The 17,417-nt window shown below is 35.9% G+C and overlaps 3 protein-coding genes across 5 annotated transcripts in view; 2 read left to right on the top strand and 1 right to left on the bottom strand.

The window, feature by feature from the left end:
* The window catches only part of lingo3b (leucine rich repeat and Ig domain containing 3b), a 644,601-nt gene that overhangs the window by 395,408 nt on the left and 231,776 nt on the right, over positions 1–17,417 (top strand). The window lies entirely within an intron of this gene.
* LOC108179272 (uncharacterized) overlaps positions 1–17,417 on the bottom strand; it is a 120,759-nt gene that overhangs the window by 83,643 nt on the left and 19,699 nt on the right. The window lies entirely within an intron of this gene.
* sf3a2 (splicing factor 3a, subunit 2) lies at positions 1,154–13,478 on the top strand. Its single transcript, NM_201043.3, is given in 8 exon segments — positions 1,154–1,223; positions 3,196–3,417; positions 7,171–7,217; positions 7,287–7,396; positions 8,187–8,236; positions 8,328–8,468; positions 10,059–10,127; positions 13,121–13,478. Coding segments are annotated over 7 exon segments (837 nt in total). The 5' UTR covers positions 1,154–1,223; positions 3,196–3,219; the 3' UTR covers positions 13,343–13,478.

Below are 17,417 nucleotides of genomic sequence, written 5' to 3'. Positions count from 1 at the left end.
GATTGAGCTCGTCTCCCAGCCTGGCCAAGCTGGTTTTACCTGGTCTCCCAGCCTGGTCAAGCTGGTTTTAGCTGCTGGTCTCCCAGCCTGACCAGCCAAGTCCAGCTTGACAAGCTGAAACCATCTTAGCTAAAGTCAGTTAAGACCAATCTGACCTGCTATGATCATATAAAAAATGGTCAAACCGATCTAAAACTACCATGACCCGCTAAAACCAGCTAAGACAAACTAAGACCAGCTAAAAAGTGGCCAAAACCCCTCTAAAACCAGCCTGACAAACCAGCTACAACCATGACCAGCTTAGGCTGGTTTAAGCAATTTTTTCAGTAGGGTTATTATTAAAATTACCCATTAAATTTGTTTAATTAATGTTTACCCTAAACCTAAACCCAACAGTAACTGTAAAGTCGTTGTACTGACTATTATTCATATTATTTATTAAATTATCCAATAATTGTATTTTATTTACGCCTACGCCTGCCACAAACAAGTAATGTAAACCAGTAATTATAAACTTTTGTTCAGATTATTTATTAAATTAATCATTAATTGTATGTTATATGTCTCAAACCCTCACATGTAAAAACATTAATTATACTGATTATTATTTATATTATCAATTAAATTACCAATTAAATTGTATTTAATTATTGTCTACCCCTACCCCCGACCCTCACAGCAATGTAAAATATTAATTATACCGATTATTATTTATATTATCAATTAAATTACCAATTAAATTGTATTTAATTATTGTCTACCCCTACCCCCGACCCTCACAGCAATGTAAAATATTAATTATACCGATTATTATTTATATTATCAATTAAATTACCAATTAAATTGTATTTAATTATTGCCTACCCCTACCCCCGACCCTCACAGTAATGTAAAATATTAATTATTGTTCTGTGGTGTCACAACAATAATGCTGTGTATCCGCAGCTGTATCCCTTCTAGACTTGACACCATAAATGAGTTTTTAAATGTCAGATTAATTACACTAATGCATCTGAATACATACATTAATGTCACAACGCAGACTTTACGTATTATATAAACGAGTCAGCAATTTTGTATTATTATTATTTTTTATGAATACACTTTTATGCTGAATTTATCAATAAAGTTGTGCGTGTCAAAATAACAGGAATAGGAAGTGCATCATTTGGCGCATGCGCATTGCAGCGGGAACAGAGGGAAGCGTGATCTGGACGTTGGGGGTAAATATGCTCTAAAATTAGGTTTTTCGATGTAAATATGATAGTTCTTTTCATATATTTTACTGGAAAGATGTTTCACATGTTATTAAACTGAACTCTGGTCGTTTAATAAACTCTCAGCGTTACTTTTTAAGCATTAAAAGCGCAGTTGAGTCGATTCCATTCAAATCTACTGATACCGACTGCTGTTGTTGATCTGTGTCTGCTGTTGTTGGTCGATATCTGCAGTCATTTGATCGATAATATTAATAGTGACATTATTATATTAAGCTTATGTTATACTTTTAATGCTTTAAACGCTGTAGAAACCGGTTTGGATTAAGTTGAGCTGACTAAAGCGAAATATAATGTTCATTCGCACAGAATACATGACGTTAAAAACAAACAATAATAATTCATCATTTAGCTTTTTGTGCTGTTTATTTTAGTGTATTTATTATGCTAGTTAATATTTGTTGCTCCGAAATAATTATGCTTTATTTTTTTCTGTCGAATTTTCACTATCTGAGACCAGTTTCAGCACGTTTCAGTTATTTGTTTCATTATTTTGTTCATTTTATTCACGCAGATTATTATTTTCTCCACTAGATCTGTTTTACAGCAGAGTTTGTAGAATATTCAACCCTGGAGCTAAAATATTGCGGACGAAAAACAATAAATAGATAAAAATACACAAATAAGTAAATCAATGAACAAATCCACAAATTCCTGCATAAACTAATAAATAAATACGTATATAAATCAATACATTTCTGCATAAATCATACAGTACATAAATCAATACGCAATTGAATAAGTATTTTAATCAATACATTTCTGCATACGTCAAACAATAAATAAATAAATGCGTTAATAAGTATATGAATCCATAAAATTCTGCATAAATAAAACAGTAGATAAATAAATAAGTATATAAATCCATATATTTCTGCATAAATTAAACTATAAATGAATACATAAATAAGTATATAAATCCATACATATCTGCATAAATCAAACAATAAATAAATACATAAGTATATAAATCTATAAATTTCTGCATAAATAAAACAATAAATAAATACAAAAATAAGTATATAAATCCATACATTTCTGCACAAATAAAACAATAAATAAAGAAATGAATAAATAAGTATATAAATCCATACATTTCTGCATAAATCAAACAATGAATAAATTTGCAAAGAAATAAATTAATATATCCACAGATTCCTCCATAAATAAAACAATAAATAAATACGTATATAAATCCATACATTTCTGCATAAGTAAAACAATAAATAAATAAATAAATATGCAAATAAAAAAGTATATAAATCCATACATTTCTGCATAAGTAAAACAATAAATAAATAAATAAATATGCAAATAAAAAAGTATATAAATTCATACATTTCTGCATAAATAAAACAATAAATAAATAAATAAATATGGAAATAAATAAGTATATAAATCCATACATTTTTGCATAAATAAAATAATAAATAATTAAATATATAAAAAAATATTAAAAAAACATTATTAACACAACATTTAAATAATCATATCGCAATTTAAGAGTTATGATAAGGCTATGACAAGCATTTGATGTGCTTTTTTCTTTCTTAGCGAGCACAGTGTTGTGCATGAGAATAAACAGTAGACCTACATATAATATTAATATAGTTTTTTTACCATATGTTTGAGAAATAACAGTAATAACAGACCACTCATATAAACCTTGATTTTTCATCTACAGAATTGTGAGAAAATCGTGATCTTTAAGTAAAAAAAATCGCGATTCTCATTTTAGCCAGAATCGTGCTGCTCTGTCAGTGTTTTCTCCTTCATCAGCTTGTTAAAATCCTCCTGAAAGTGACGATGTTGTTCCTCTATTGCTGTAGTTGTGCTGTGAACTTCGCTATTCTGTCACACTGTCAACCATTTTTACAACAATATTTCTGTAATGCGCTTTCCTCTTGTGTGATTTCAGCATTGGTAGTGAAGATCTGCAATCATGGATTTCCAGCACAGAGCTGGAGGGAAGACGGGCAGCGGTGGCGTGGCATCGGCGTCCGAGAGTAACCGGGACCGGCGTGAGCGGCTGCGGCAGCTCGCGTTAGAGACCATCGACATCAATAAAGACCCGTACTTCATGAAAAACCACCTGGGCTCCTACGAGTGTAAGCTGTGTCTCACGCTGCACAATAATGAGGTACCAGACCACACAAGCAACATTAAAGGTTCTGCGATGTGCTTTAAAATTAGCAGTTGTTATTCGATGTTTGATGCAATCTCAACTGAAACACAAAGAGTGTAGCTCCTCCCCTTAAAACAACAGCCAATAGCATTGTTTTTCTCACAGCTCTGCCAGTGAGAGTGGTTAAACTCCGAGGTTATTATAGTTAACGAAAACAAACGAAAAAACGAAAACTAAAATGTAAAATAATTGTTGTTAACTGAAAAAAAAAACCACGAGAGTTTTTAAAAAACTAGAACTAACTGAAGCTGTATTGTGTACATATAGAACTAACTGAAGCTAACTAAAATTATAGCAACAAAAATTTCGTATTTGTATATGTATTTAATACATAATCTTACTGTAAGCCTTTTAGAAGTAAATATAATCCGTGCTGCGGGTGTTTGAGCCGTACGGGACCTCAGAGTCTGTAGTCCTGGGGCCTCATGTACGAAGACTTGCGTGGAAATCTTACTAAAACATTGCGTGAGCACAAAGCTGTAAATGTGCGTACGCAGAAAAAAATTCAGATGTATGAAACACTGCGTACGCCGAATCTCACGCATATTCTTTTGTACATCCGAATGAACGTGAAACTGAGCGCACGTGCACGAGCACAAAACCCCTCCCTGCCTCTGCCCCCGTATGAATTTGCTAATGACTATGCTAATGGCAAAACCAAACGAAAAAGCAACAGCAAAAGCAAGCAAGAAGAGAAACTTTGAACAGAATGTGAATTGGAGGTGCTGCTTTCAGAGGTAGACCGGAGAAAAGCGGTGTTATTTGCAAGTTTGTTCTCCGGAATTAACAAAAGAAAAAAATTGAGTGAGAGAGTTTAGCTGATGCGATTAACAAAGTTAAATCTGAACATCCCACTGTGGAGTTAAAAAAGAAATAGTGTGATTTATAGGTGTAAAATGTTGCAGTACCCTTAACAGTCTCAGTGGAGCAGCTCTTAAGACGCATGTGATCATGTTTTGACACGTTCGAGCTTGAACTCGGTTCGAGTCCAGCGTCTGATGAACTCTTTCTTTTTTTTTCCCCGCTACATATCAGATTTTGCCAACTATTTATCACGAGAAAGACAAGTAGGAATCATCAATAAGTTTGTGCATCATATTTTATTTGCACATTTATTGAATGGAAATGTTTCTGATTCACGCATGCAAATTCATCTTCAGATAGTGTCTTTATAGCAATGTGCGTGCAGTAGATCGCTCAGATTACACTGGGAAAACAGGCGACCGCTGCAAATTGTGCTTTAATGTTTAGCTGGTCAACTGTATGGTATGGAAACCTTAGCTAGATGAACCCGTCTCATTAATTCATTAAGAACATTAATTCTTCCCTATAGACTATATGACACTTAATAGGCGATTCCTCTTTATTTAAGGAAAGTGTTCAGTATTTCAGCACATAAGAGCAAGTAATAAAATATGGCCTGTGTTTTGTTGCGCTCAGCAGCTATGCACTAATAAAGCTCTTCATGTATATAAGAAAAAAGGAGAGCCTAACCTACAGAAAAAAAAGGTTGCCTTTCTGCTTTCATTCACCCATAAACTGCTCTGTTTGCATGATTTGATTATTATCATCGTCTCCAAATACTTGATAAATAATATTTCAAACCTTCTCTGGTGTTTATTGTTTTTAGAAAATATCTCAAATCTTTTTTCTTTTTTTTTAGAGAGGCCTTTGTAAAATGAAAGTTTAATATGGCTTTAAAACGGTTTGATTAATATTGTATATACCTAAGTTGGTTTAGCTTTTGTTAGTTTTATATTGGTTTATTTAATGCGATTTTATTATATATGATATTTGTCATTTTTAAAATTATTTTAATTTAGCTTAGGCTATTTTATGAAGATATGACACTATCAGGGCTCGAAATTGCGACCATTTTGATGACAGGGAAGGAGCTTTTATGATGCAAATGGCTGAAGAGTAAAAACTTAAAGCACACAGGTTTGCAAACCCCACCTAAAGTTGAGGCGCAGATGAAAGCGATCATGACACGTCACGTGGTGAATAATGATCCGCCAGCTGAGATCAATCGAGTACGCGCTTCTTGGAGAAGGTGCCCGAATCTCCATGCGTTGCATTCACTGCGTGTTCAGCGCAAATGTCCGCTAAAAGTCAAATCTAATACTGTAAATGTCATCGCCGAAGAAGCTCGCCTTTACTAAATTTACACTGAAACTGCGGCTCATAACAAAGACCGGTATTGCGCCGAAGGTTAGCGCAAGAATCCTGCTCTGCCTGCTCATAAATTGGGTCGGCTGACTCGCCTGCTTTCCACTAACACAGAAACATGAAGATCAGCTCAGACTGAACCTTTAAATTGACACAAACTGAAACCAAAACTTTTAAAGAGTGATAGAAGTGAGACTTTACTTACTTTCCTTTGTCTATTCTTTTTTGAGGTGTATGTTATTTCTTTATTTATTTACTGATGACTGCTTTTCAGCTTTCATCATTGAATTGAATGATTTATTATAATCTTTTGTTTGTTTTGTAGCAGAAATATTATTATTAAATTGACATGCATATAAAAACAGCAGCACAAAATTAATATTTCTTACTGCAATGCTTCATTTTTGTTTGATGCAAACTATAAAATTATTTTTCATAAAGTAACAGACTTTTTACAGCAGATAACCTACATTCATGCACATTCAAGGCAGCATCATAATGAGAAATGGAATTCATTGTTACTATTATTGTCATTTTTTATCATCATTAATATTCTATGGCCTAATTATTAGACATTCATTTTGGAATTATGGCACACAAATATCAATGTCTTCGCAGCATTAGTTAGATAGCTGTTTCTGGTTTTTGTCAGTCCTATTAATGTTGTTTTAAAATACAATAAATCCCTCAAAAAACAATTTGCAGCGGTGCTCATTCATTTTTGGTGGGTGCTACTAAATTTTTTTGGTGCTCCTAAATATTTGAAGTTGGGAGCATGTGCTACCAAGTAAAAAAGTTAATTTCGAGCCCTGCACTATTGTTTTGAGGCGGCAAAAGTGGACATGAAATGTGTAAAGTTTAATGTCTTTCTGTTGTGTTTATATTGTGTTTTATCTCCAAAATAAATAACAAAAAAGAAAAAAAGCCGCTCGGCATCAACAGAGCTGTGAAGGGAGCGCTCTTTTGCTCGGTCTCGCACACATACAGGCATCTGAACGCGCACAAACACACCGTTTAAACTTGACAGAAACTCTTGAAAACCTTTACTGTGTGCTGTGTCTTTAATATGGTGTAAAGATTAAAATGCGTTACTGAAACATCAAGGAGGACGCAGCAATGTCACTATAAATTAAAACTTTATTATTTTATGCAACAGCCTTACATTTAAAAGGGAAACATAAGGATGATCATATGCAAAAAGACCCCAGCCTATAAGGCTAGATGTTTTCTTTCCCTTATTTATTTATGTGTTTGGCGCATGTACTCGTGTGCGATCGGAAAACTGTGTCCGCACTCCGCCTCTCCTTTTATTCCACCCCAAAGCCCCTGTTGGCCCTCTTTGGCCCAAGGTATTCTGCGGGCCGAAAAAGGCCGGCCGCTGGCCCCAAGAAAGCCCCGATTTGGCCCGATTAGGCCCCGGAAGTGACAGTGGAAACGCGACTGGCCTTGGCTCGCCCTGGCTCGCTCGCTTTAGGCGCGATAGTGGAAAAGCAGCAAGTGTGTTGATTTCATCCTCAAATATGAACTTTTCTCTTTCAGGGGAGTTATCTTGCACACACACAGGGCAAAAAGCATCAGTCTAACCTGTAAGTACAGCGTTTGCAGATATACTAATCTGGATTAGAGCTGAAACTGATGGAGTGTGTGTGTTTTAGAGCGAGGAGAGCTGCTAAAGAGGCGAAGGAGGCGCCGGCTCAGCCTGCTCCAGAGAAAGTCAAGGTGGAGGTCAAGAAGTTTGTCAAGATCGGCAGACCCGGTTATAAAGGTGTGACGCTGAGCCTTGTTCATTAAAAGTCTGTGTGAAATCTAAATTTACTCTGTTTATTATGCTGGTGCTGGAGTTATTTAGACCGTCCAGGATTGTGCGATTCCGGCATCGCTGAATTAAACGCAAAATCAAGCAAATGTCTTATTTTGATTTCTAGGTTCTAGTCTAGTTTCTCTGGGATTTCTTTATGTACATTACAGAAAACAGTGAAGTCAAGAGATGAATAAAGAGTTAAGATGTGTAAATTTGTGTATATGCACAAAGCAATAAAGAAATGCCTCAACATTTGCCGCAGATTGAACAAATGCCAAATTCCTCCTTCAGAGATGAGAGCTTTTCTTAATGTTTACGTTTTAAAGAAGTGGCAAGAGAAGTAGGATGCATTGGGAAATAATAAGTCTATCAAATGCAACCTGAAATCTCAGAGTTTTAAGACTCCAGGGGTTGATCAAGTGGTTTTTACCAGATGTTGGTATTGGACATGCAAGAATTACTTATGGTTTTTTTGCTTAAAGATGAAGACTCCACTCAGTGCTTGTACTGTACAATTCCTCTTACAGTAAAACATGACCCATATCAAACACACCTGAACCAATTAATTAGGCCCTGAACACCACATGATAATTACAGGCAGGTGTGTTTGATGTGGGTAGCAACTGAAATCTGCAGGAAGGTGGCTCTCCAGGAACAGGGTTGGCCACCTCTGCACTCGGGGGAAAAACAGTTTCTTTCAGTAACCTTCAATCAAAGTCTGTGACTGACAAATGTACATCTTTGTTTGTCGTAGTAACGAAACAGAGGGATCCAGAGATTGGACAGCAGAGTCTGCTTTTCCAGGTAAATCCTGGAGCTTCTGAGTGTGAACTGTGGGTTGTTTTGGTTGATCTGTGCTGGATTGGATCTTTTCTCTCCATGTGTTGTTCCTCAGATCGATTACCCAGAGATAGCGGAGGGAATCGGGCCACGGCATCGCTTTATGTCAGCGTATGAGCAGAGAATCGAGCCTCCGGACCGGCGCTGGCAGTATCTGCTGTTCGCTGCTGAGCCGTACGAAACCATCGCTTTCAAGGTCTGTGCAGTAATGCTGAAGGAGTGTTGCTCTCGCAATTTAATTACATGGCCTAAAATATTAGTATTAGTAAATAATAGTGCTTTTATTTGTTGTGTTTTCAAAGTATTGCTGTCAAAATCCATCAAATGATTGTTAGTCAATATTGACTCTACCAGACTATCTCAGAATTATTGTTGTTGTTGTTATTATTATTAATTATTTACATTTAATTCTTTTTCTTCTTCTTCTTCTTTTTATTATTATTATTATTATTATTATTATTGTTAATTGTTCAAGTTGGATTATTGTTAATATTGTTATTTAAATTTGATTATTATTATTAAATTGGCTTATTGTTATTTAGTATTTAAATTTAGTTATTATTATTATTTGAATTGGCTTATTAATATTTACTTTCTATTATTATTTTATTATTATTTAAAATGTTTTTTATTATTATTAATGATTTAAATTGAATTCTGTTAATTGATTTTTGTTATTTATTTAAATTGGATTATTATTGTTATCATTATAGATATTAATATTATTATTAAGTGGCTTCTTGTTATTGATATTTAGATTTAAATGTATTTATTATTACTATTATTATTATTATTATTATTATTAAAATTGGCATATTAATGTTTACATTCTGATATTATTATTTAAAATGGGTTATTATTTTTAATATTATTATTATTATTATTGTTGTTGTTGTTGTTGTTTAAATATTATATTATTGTTAATCAAATTTGATTATTGTTATTGTTATTATTATTTAAACTGTATTGTTGTTATTATTAGTAATTAAGTGGCTTATTGTTGTTATTTTTTTAGTATTTAAATTTAGTTGTTATTATTATTTAAATTGGCTTATTAATATTTGAATTATGTTATTATTATTAAAATGGTCATTCATATTATTATTATTTCTATTATTATGTTACTATATCTTAAAGTAATTATTTTTTATTTATAATAATGGATAATTAAAAATGACTTTGGATGGTGTTTTTATTGTATCAAATATTTGATGTTATAGTTATAACTAATATTATTAAATATTATTACATGTTATTAAATCAAGTATTTAAATTTGAGTTATTATTTTAATTATTAATTCATTTTTTATGTGTTTAAATGTGTGGATCCGTTTATATATATATATATATATATATATATATATATATATATATATATATATATATATATATATATATATATATATATATAAATATATATATATATATACTACATTTACACAACTACATTTATAAATCCATTATGTGGCCATATATATATATATATATATATATATATATATATATATATATATATATATATATATATATGGCCACATAATGGATTATTAAAGATGAATTTGATAGGTATATTTATATCAAATATTTAAAATTAGCTATTGTTGCTTTACTAACATTATCAATAATATTATTATTATGTCAAGTATATAAATGTAGTTGTTCCTTTTTATTATTAGTAGTATTATTAATTAGTTTTTCATGCTTAGGTACTTGATATTTATGGACACAATGATTAATAATTAAAGTTGGTTTAATAGGTTATATTAAAATGTTTGTCTGTATTCAGGTCCCCAGTCGAGAGATTGACAAAGCAGAAACACGTTTTTGGACGCACTGGAACAGAGAAACCAAACAGGTGAGGACAAATACAACAGCTGAATATCATTGGAAATGTTTTCTTCTCTGAGTTCACATGCAGAGATGTACAGAACCCCGGAAGGGATGTAATAGAGGAGAAAGAAATTGGCTGGGTGAAAAAAATAATAATGGGTGAAAGAAAAAAATGGGTGGGAGGAAAATATATATTTCTAAGTTTTTGCGTTCCCTCGCAAAGATGTTTTGTGTCTCTTGCAAAACTGTTTCTCCACAAAAATATTTTTTTACCTTAAATATTTTTGCAGTGCAGGTCTTATTTTTGCGATGTCCATGTAACGCTACATCTAATGCTCATCTAAAATATTTTTGTTGTTGCTTTGTTTTTGTGGTGTTGTAGTTCTTTATTTCACTAGTCCTAATGTGAATTGCGCCATTACAACTACAAATGAGACCAACATGCAATAGCTAATCAGCTTTCTGTTATTGAACTGTGCGCACGGCGAATGTGACGTCATCGCTGTGTTGGCAGAGGTTCGCTTCGGGTGCGCACGACATGATTTCGGCTGGCGAGCGCACAATTTTTTGAGACTCGAGTGAACAGTTCGTGTGGCGCCACTTTTGATTTGAGTTGATGATGAATCACTTTGAAGAGATTTTGTCTGAAACAGATACGACTGTACAGACACCTTTATGATCATCCATGCGTGATCATTGGGAGAACCAGATGACCATTAGTTCTTAGCTAGAAATTGCAACAGCAGTGGAGAGGTTTTTATTAAAAGGTTTGGAAAAACCTGAGGGATGAGTTTGTTAAAGCCAAAAAGTTCATGACTAAAGTGACCCGGGTACACAATTACAGAATGTTTTTCCACCAGTCACAGGTTTAACACTGATGTCACTTCCGGTGTGTGGTACATGCCCTTTCCGTAGGGAATCTGTAATTGTAAATGTGTTTCGGGACTTGTAAAAGTGTTTTGCGTCTTGTTAATTTGTTTTCTAAAAAGCTAATTTGTTTCGTCCTTGGTAAAATAGTTTTTCCTGTGTAATTGTGTCTGATGATAAGTAAAAATGTTTTTCAAAATGTAAATTTGTCTCGAGCTTTGTAAAAGTGTTTCACACTTTGTAATGTTGTTTTGCACTTCCCGGCCACCGTAGTTTCTCCTATGTTGTTGAATTAAATCACTTAACTTTTAATAATGGAGATCAAATTGTCATGTATTTGTTCCAGTGAAGGATTGTTGAAATCTTTGCTTTGTTAATTAAGGCAGTGGACTGTTCTAGTCGAGCAATGTCTACAAAATAGTGTAACCATTGCTGAACTGACAGGAGATTAGGAGGAAACTAATTATTGTTTTCTTTGCAGCTGTTAATCCTGAGAAAAGAGTTTGTTTTTGATTCAAAGTCAGGGTTACTGAAGAGTCATCATTCAATAGAAAGAGGCAAGGTTCAGGATTAATGGTTATTTCCAAAATTTGCGACGAGATGGTGGAAACGTTAACCCAAAAATTGTGGATTGGGGGACATTCCCAGAAAACATGAAAAAACTACCCATGGCCCCAGTATTACATTTAAAGGGCCATGAAACCCCCTTGTTTCAGCAGGGTGTTTTCACACCTCTACTTTGGGAAAAAGTCAGAAAAGTGGGCGTGTCCAGCTCTGTTTAAGTGGGAGTGTTGGAGGAACTAAAGAGGCATGGTGTGGGAGTGTCTATTTGGGCACGCACTGACTTTCAGAGTCAAAACACACACACACACACACACACACACACAGGGGAGAAAGTGACTGTGTTTACATGGACATCTGTAGTCGAATTATTTGCCAAATTATTAAATGGTGGACTTTAACTGCAGTTTGGCTCTTTCATTCAGGGAATTCATTCATGCCCCTCGCGACAAACGAGATATTTGATTCGAGGAACTGCTCTAAGCGTGTATTTTTCATGCAATGTTTGATACCGCACGGCGAATGAGAGAAAAAAAACGTCCGCATTTCCCGGAAACTTAGATGCACTTTAAGCATGTAGGTTACAAAATCCTACACAAGGTTATAGTTTGTTTGTAGTGCTAACTTGTTTACACTCGGTGCAATGGTTTGTTCGATACGAATAAAATACAAACTGAATAAACAAAGAGCACTGGTCGCTCACTTACCAAATCTGTAGAGACAGGACAATCACCAGCAACTAGAGCCGCGTCTTTATTAAGAGGAGACTACAAGCGAATCCGGATCTCAGCGTTTGCAGATGAGAACAGCTCTCAGGTAAACAATAATCCTCCTTAGACACGTAAGTTATTGTTGTGGAGCGTCGCGTACACTGTTAATCCACACGTGACTCCAGCTGAGCTCTCACAGAGAGAAAATGAAAACAAAACTTCACTGCAGCAAACTATAAAAGCAACACTTCACGCTTGTTTTGCCAACACAACGTGGCGTCTCTGCCGTCTAAACACTGTGCCAGTAATGAATATTAATGAAGTTGCACAATAGAGCGCGCTGATTGGTTTGAACCAAGCCTTACTCATGCATTAATGCAGCACACTGTAAGACGTAATAAGACACACTCTGGCACAGACGTCCAGTCTGCACGCTGGAATACACGCTATTATGTCATGACCGTGACGCAGCTTCAAAAATTCGTTTCAAACCGGAAGTACGAATTTGCTTGAAATTACGCAAAAACAACCAATTTACACTTTTTAGTGAAATATAGGTGTCCTAATAGTGTTTTTAGCAGTGTGGGACACATATACCACTGTCAACAGCTCAACACATGTGCTCTGGTGTTTCGTGACCCTTTAACACAAACAGGTGAAGAAATAAGTTTCATTCTAAAAGGTTTTAGAGGTGTATAATAGATTCTATGAATTACATTGCAGTTTATCAGTAGGTGGGCAGGATTTTTAGATGAAACTGAAATGTTTTGCCAAATTAAATCCTAATCAAAGCTGTGATTCTGCACACCAAGTTCTCTATCCCAAATCACGGGAATACCAAGATGACTTTATTTTTAACACATGTTGTCTCGTCCTCCAGTTTTTCCTGCAGTTTCACTTTAAGATGGAGAAGGCTCTGGTGGCTCCGTCGGGACCACCGGTGGGAGTGAAGCATCCTCCGTCTCTGATCACGGGTCTCGGGCCACGGGATGCTATGCCCGGCATGCCACCGCTGCCCCCCGGAGCACCCGTCCCACCACAGATGCCTCCACCGGGGGTCCTGCCGCTGCACCTGCGCCCGCCACTGCCCACCGACGCCTGAACGGAGGAACACCTGAATCTGTTTTAAACCTTCAGCATATGAAGATCCGAGCGTTTCTCTCAGTGATGGAGAAACGTTGACCAAATGTTATTTTTATGTTCTTTTGTATCATTATTAAATCCTCTTTAGATTCAACATGTGATGGTCATCTTTTGTTTCGCTGTACAGTTGTGATGTTTTAAAGAGCCCCTAATATGCATCATAAGAGGTCATATTTTGGTTTTAGGGGTCTCCAACAGGCTGATAGATGTCTGCATTAGATATACCTCATTATCCCAATGACTCCCATATGATTAATTCAGCCATTCAGTTGTTCCAAGCTGCTCTTTCAAGAGTTCACACTCAGCTGATGATTGATTATAAAGCTTGTTTGGCATGCTGTCCCAGGAGAGAGCCCTGAGCTCAGTAGATCCTCGAGCCTGGGGCTCCCTCCCGTTTGCAGGGAGAGAGGGGAGTTTGAGCTCAGGTAGATCTGGAGAACTCCCCTGCCGTAGTAGCTAATGAACAGATAGTGGTCACTCTTAAGAGATAACTACTTATTAGGAGCATGTCTATGATGCCAATTTGGATTAGTCAATTGGCTTAGGTTGCATGTTTCTTGACGGTGGGAGGAAACCGGGGAGAAACCCACGTGAGCACTGGGAGAACTTGTAAACTTGTCGGCTGGCTTGGTAAGGACTAGAACCGGTGATGTTCTTTCTTTGAAGCAACAGTGCTACGGGAGTAGGGGTGGAAGGGGGGATTCTTCAAAACGAAGATGGCTGTCATGTGGAACTTGGGGTATTTATAGTGGATTAGGAATCGTCTGATTGGTTAATTATAAATTGAATAATGCAGTCAGCTGCAAGCAATCATAAGCACGTGATCGTCTCGAAATTAGTTGATAAATAAACTGTTTCTAAACTGTTTCTAAACTGGTGATTGGTTTGAAGACCCAGTCTGTTGTGATTGGTTGACTGGGGAAAGAAATGGCCACCATGGCTTGAGCCAAATACAGATGTGCATTAAGGCAATGTAGTTAAATGCCAGCATAGTGCTCTGTTCTTAACACTAATCAAGAGTAATAACAGCGACACATGACCATTCAGTATTACTCAACACAGTCTTAAAGTCAAGTAATAGTTTAGCTGTTTTTATTATTAAAACATCTTTAAATTCAACATGACACAAAGATGTGGTCATCTTTAAAAAAAAAAGTACAATTATTTTCCCAAAAGTATTTCCCAAATGATGTTTTAACAAATCGATGGCAATTTCAGAGAGTATTATCATTTTTTTTCTCTGGAGAAAGTCATATTTCTTTTATTTTGGCTGGAATAAAAGCAGTTTTTAATAAAAAATAATGTTGTCAATATTATAGGCCCCTGTAAAAAAGCCTTTAAATGTCTCTAAGCTGTATAGAAGTGTCTTAAAGAATATCTAGTCTCATATTATGTGCTGTCATCATGGTGAAGATAAAATAAATCAGTTATTAGAAATAAGTTAATAAAACTATTATGTTTAAAACCGTCTTCTCTCTGGTAAACAGCACTTGGTCAAGTTAAAGTCAAGTTTTGTTTCAGGGTTATTCATTTGTAAGATATATATGTATATCTGTGTATTGACCTTAAAAGGGTTCATAATAAATTTAAAACTGCATTTTTTCTAGCCGAAATAAAACTGATGTTAAACATCATTCAGGAAATGTATATAAAAATAAAAAAAGGGGGGGCTAATAATCCTGACTTCAACTGTATCTGCTACTTGCTATCATAATTTCAGGGATACCACAAAAACAAGCAAAAAAAAGCACCAAATTGTAGTTTATCATCAGCATGATCAAAAAGATAATCACAAAAATATAATTAAAATAAAAGATATTTAATATTTTGCAAAAGAAAAACGATAATTTATTTTAAATCATGACATCAATTGTCAATGTCAATAAATACATTTACTCGTATTTAATAACCAACAAAAAGAGCGCCAAAATTCACCCTTCGCTAAGCCCCGCCCTTGTTACTGTTGCTAGCCTGTCAAGCTTTCGTGCCTGGCACGGCTTTTTCAATGTGTGTGCACCGGTTTCAGACATTCCCATGGGTATAATGTCATTTTTAGCGAACAGGTGAGATATCCAAGAAACCCAGACAAAATTGGACTGCAGTGTGCATTACAGGGGTATATTCACCACATAATAGGAAACAGAATCATTTAATCAGAATTGAAGCTAGCTTAGCTTAGCCGCTTTATATGATGACCATTCAACAGATGAGTTCATACACAACAGGAGAGGTGACATTAAAAAATAATCTAATAGTAACTGATTAAACTGTGATTTCTCTATTTTTAGCCAAAAAGCCTGATATACTTATATTGTGCAATGAATATAGTGCTACTAACCGATCAGGAAACAGGCATGGACAGAGCTTTTACATAGTTCATTCATAGAAAGAGCAGCCAGAAAGGGGAAATTGATGGATTTGTGCCGAATATTCAACACAATCTCACGGCAATTCGTAACTTTTTCATTTAGTGGCTAATTCATACATTTTAGTACGATTTGCGTATCCCCCAATGACGGTTGGGTTTAGGGGTGGGGTTAGGTGCCACGCCTCCTTTTTAAATTCGTACATTTTCTTATGACTGAATTCGTACGAATTAGCCACTAAACTGCCAAAACGTAAAATACTTACGTTTTCTGGTGAGATCAGGCTGGAATATTAGCATCATTGACCCATAACAATGAACAGTAAGTTACCTATTTCTGTCAGTGTGTTTGTGTGCTCTTTATAAATCAGCTGCGGGTAAAGTATATGGATCGCAGCTGCTCAGTTTGTGATCATATCTCGGTTTTGTTCTGTTGAATTGTAATTTCAAATATTCATAGCTTGAAACAGATGGAGATATGAAGTTCAGTAAAGTGAAAAAATGGTGCGTTAGCGCCCCTCTCATAGCTTGATCCGCGCTGGCATTTCTCCTCTTGGGTTTTTGGTAGGGTTGGGTATCGTTTGGGTTTTTTTGGGCTCTGCCTTTGAGCGCTCAAATGTCATTAAGTTTGACATGTTTGCCCCTAACACGCAGGGCCGGCGCGTCCATAGAGGCGACCTAGGCGGCCGCCTAGGGCAGCAATATTGAGAGGGCGAGTCCGCAACACCCCTCTTACCACCCGCGTCCTCAGTTATGTCCGCGACACCTCCCTCACCACCTGCGTCCTCAGATATATTCGCGCATAGCATTTTAAAAAATGGGTTATATCTTATATAATTATATTTTTTTATATTTTATTGAATTATAAAAGCTTATTTATCATGTTAGGATTTTATAGTGTTTTTATAGTGATGTTTTTTATGTTCTTGTTGGGTCTGTTGCAACGTAATTTCGTTCTGCATTACAATTCTATTGTGATGATTTGAATGACATAAATAAATAAAGGAAAGGAAAAGGAAAGGAAAGGGCAGTGCAGCGGCAGTGACACCTCCATCAGCACCCGCGTGTCCTCAGTTAAATCCACGCGTAGGGCGGCAGATTAGAGGTCCACGACACCCGCGCGTCCTCAGTTATTTCCGCGCATAGGGCGGCAGTATAGAGAGGGCAGCGTCGGCGACACCTCCCCTCCCTCCCTCAGCACCCGCGTGTCCTCAGTTATATCTGCGCATAGGGCGGCTGAATAGAGGTCCGCGACACGTCACTTCAACGTTTTCACATTGGGGTTGAGGGCGGCATGATCGTCCTCTGCCTAGAGCGGCAGTTCAGCTTGCTTACACGCAACTTTTGTAAAGACAGTTGCTGTGTAAGAATCCTTGCTTGTAAAATACGCTTTAGAATGGTTAGTTTAAAGGGCACCTATGGTCAAAAATCTACTTTTCAAGCTGTTTGGACAGATCTGTGTGTTGGTATAGTGTATAGACCGTCATTCTGGGGTGATATGAACACACCCAGTCCTTTTTTTTTCAGTTTAACTACAAAAAAAAGGGTCGGCCAATTGGAGCTGTTTTCAAATCGATAGGTGTGTGCGATCCCCCCGCCCACCGAATTGATTGACAGCTGCGCGCATTAACATGTTCCGGTAGTCGCGTGTATATGTCAACAAGACCAG

Source organism: Danio rerio, chromosome 2 (genome assembly GCF_052040795.2).
Source record: "Danio rerio strain M-AB ecotype USA chromosome 2, GRCz13ab, whole genome shotgun sequence".
Taxonomy (NCBI): domain Eukaryota; kingdom Metazoa; phylum Chordata; class Actinopteri; order Cypriniformes; family Danionidae; genus Danio; species Danio rerio.
Note: the sequence above shows the minus strand (reverse complement) of the source record. Positions and strands in the feature narration are given on the sequence as shown.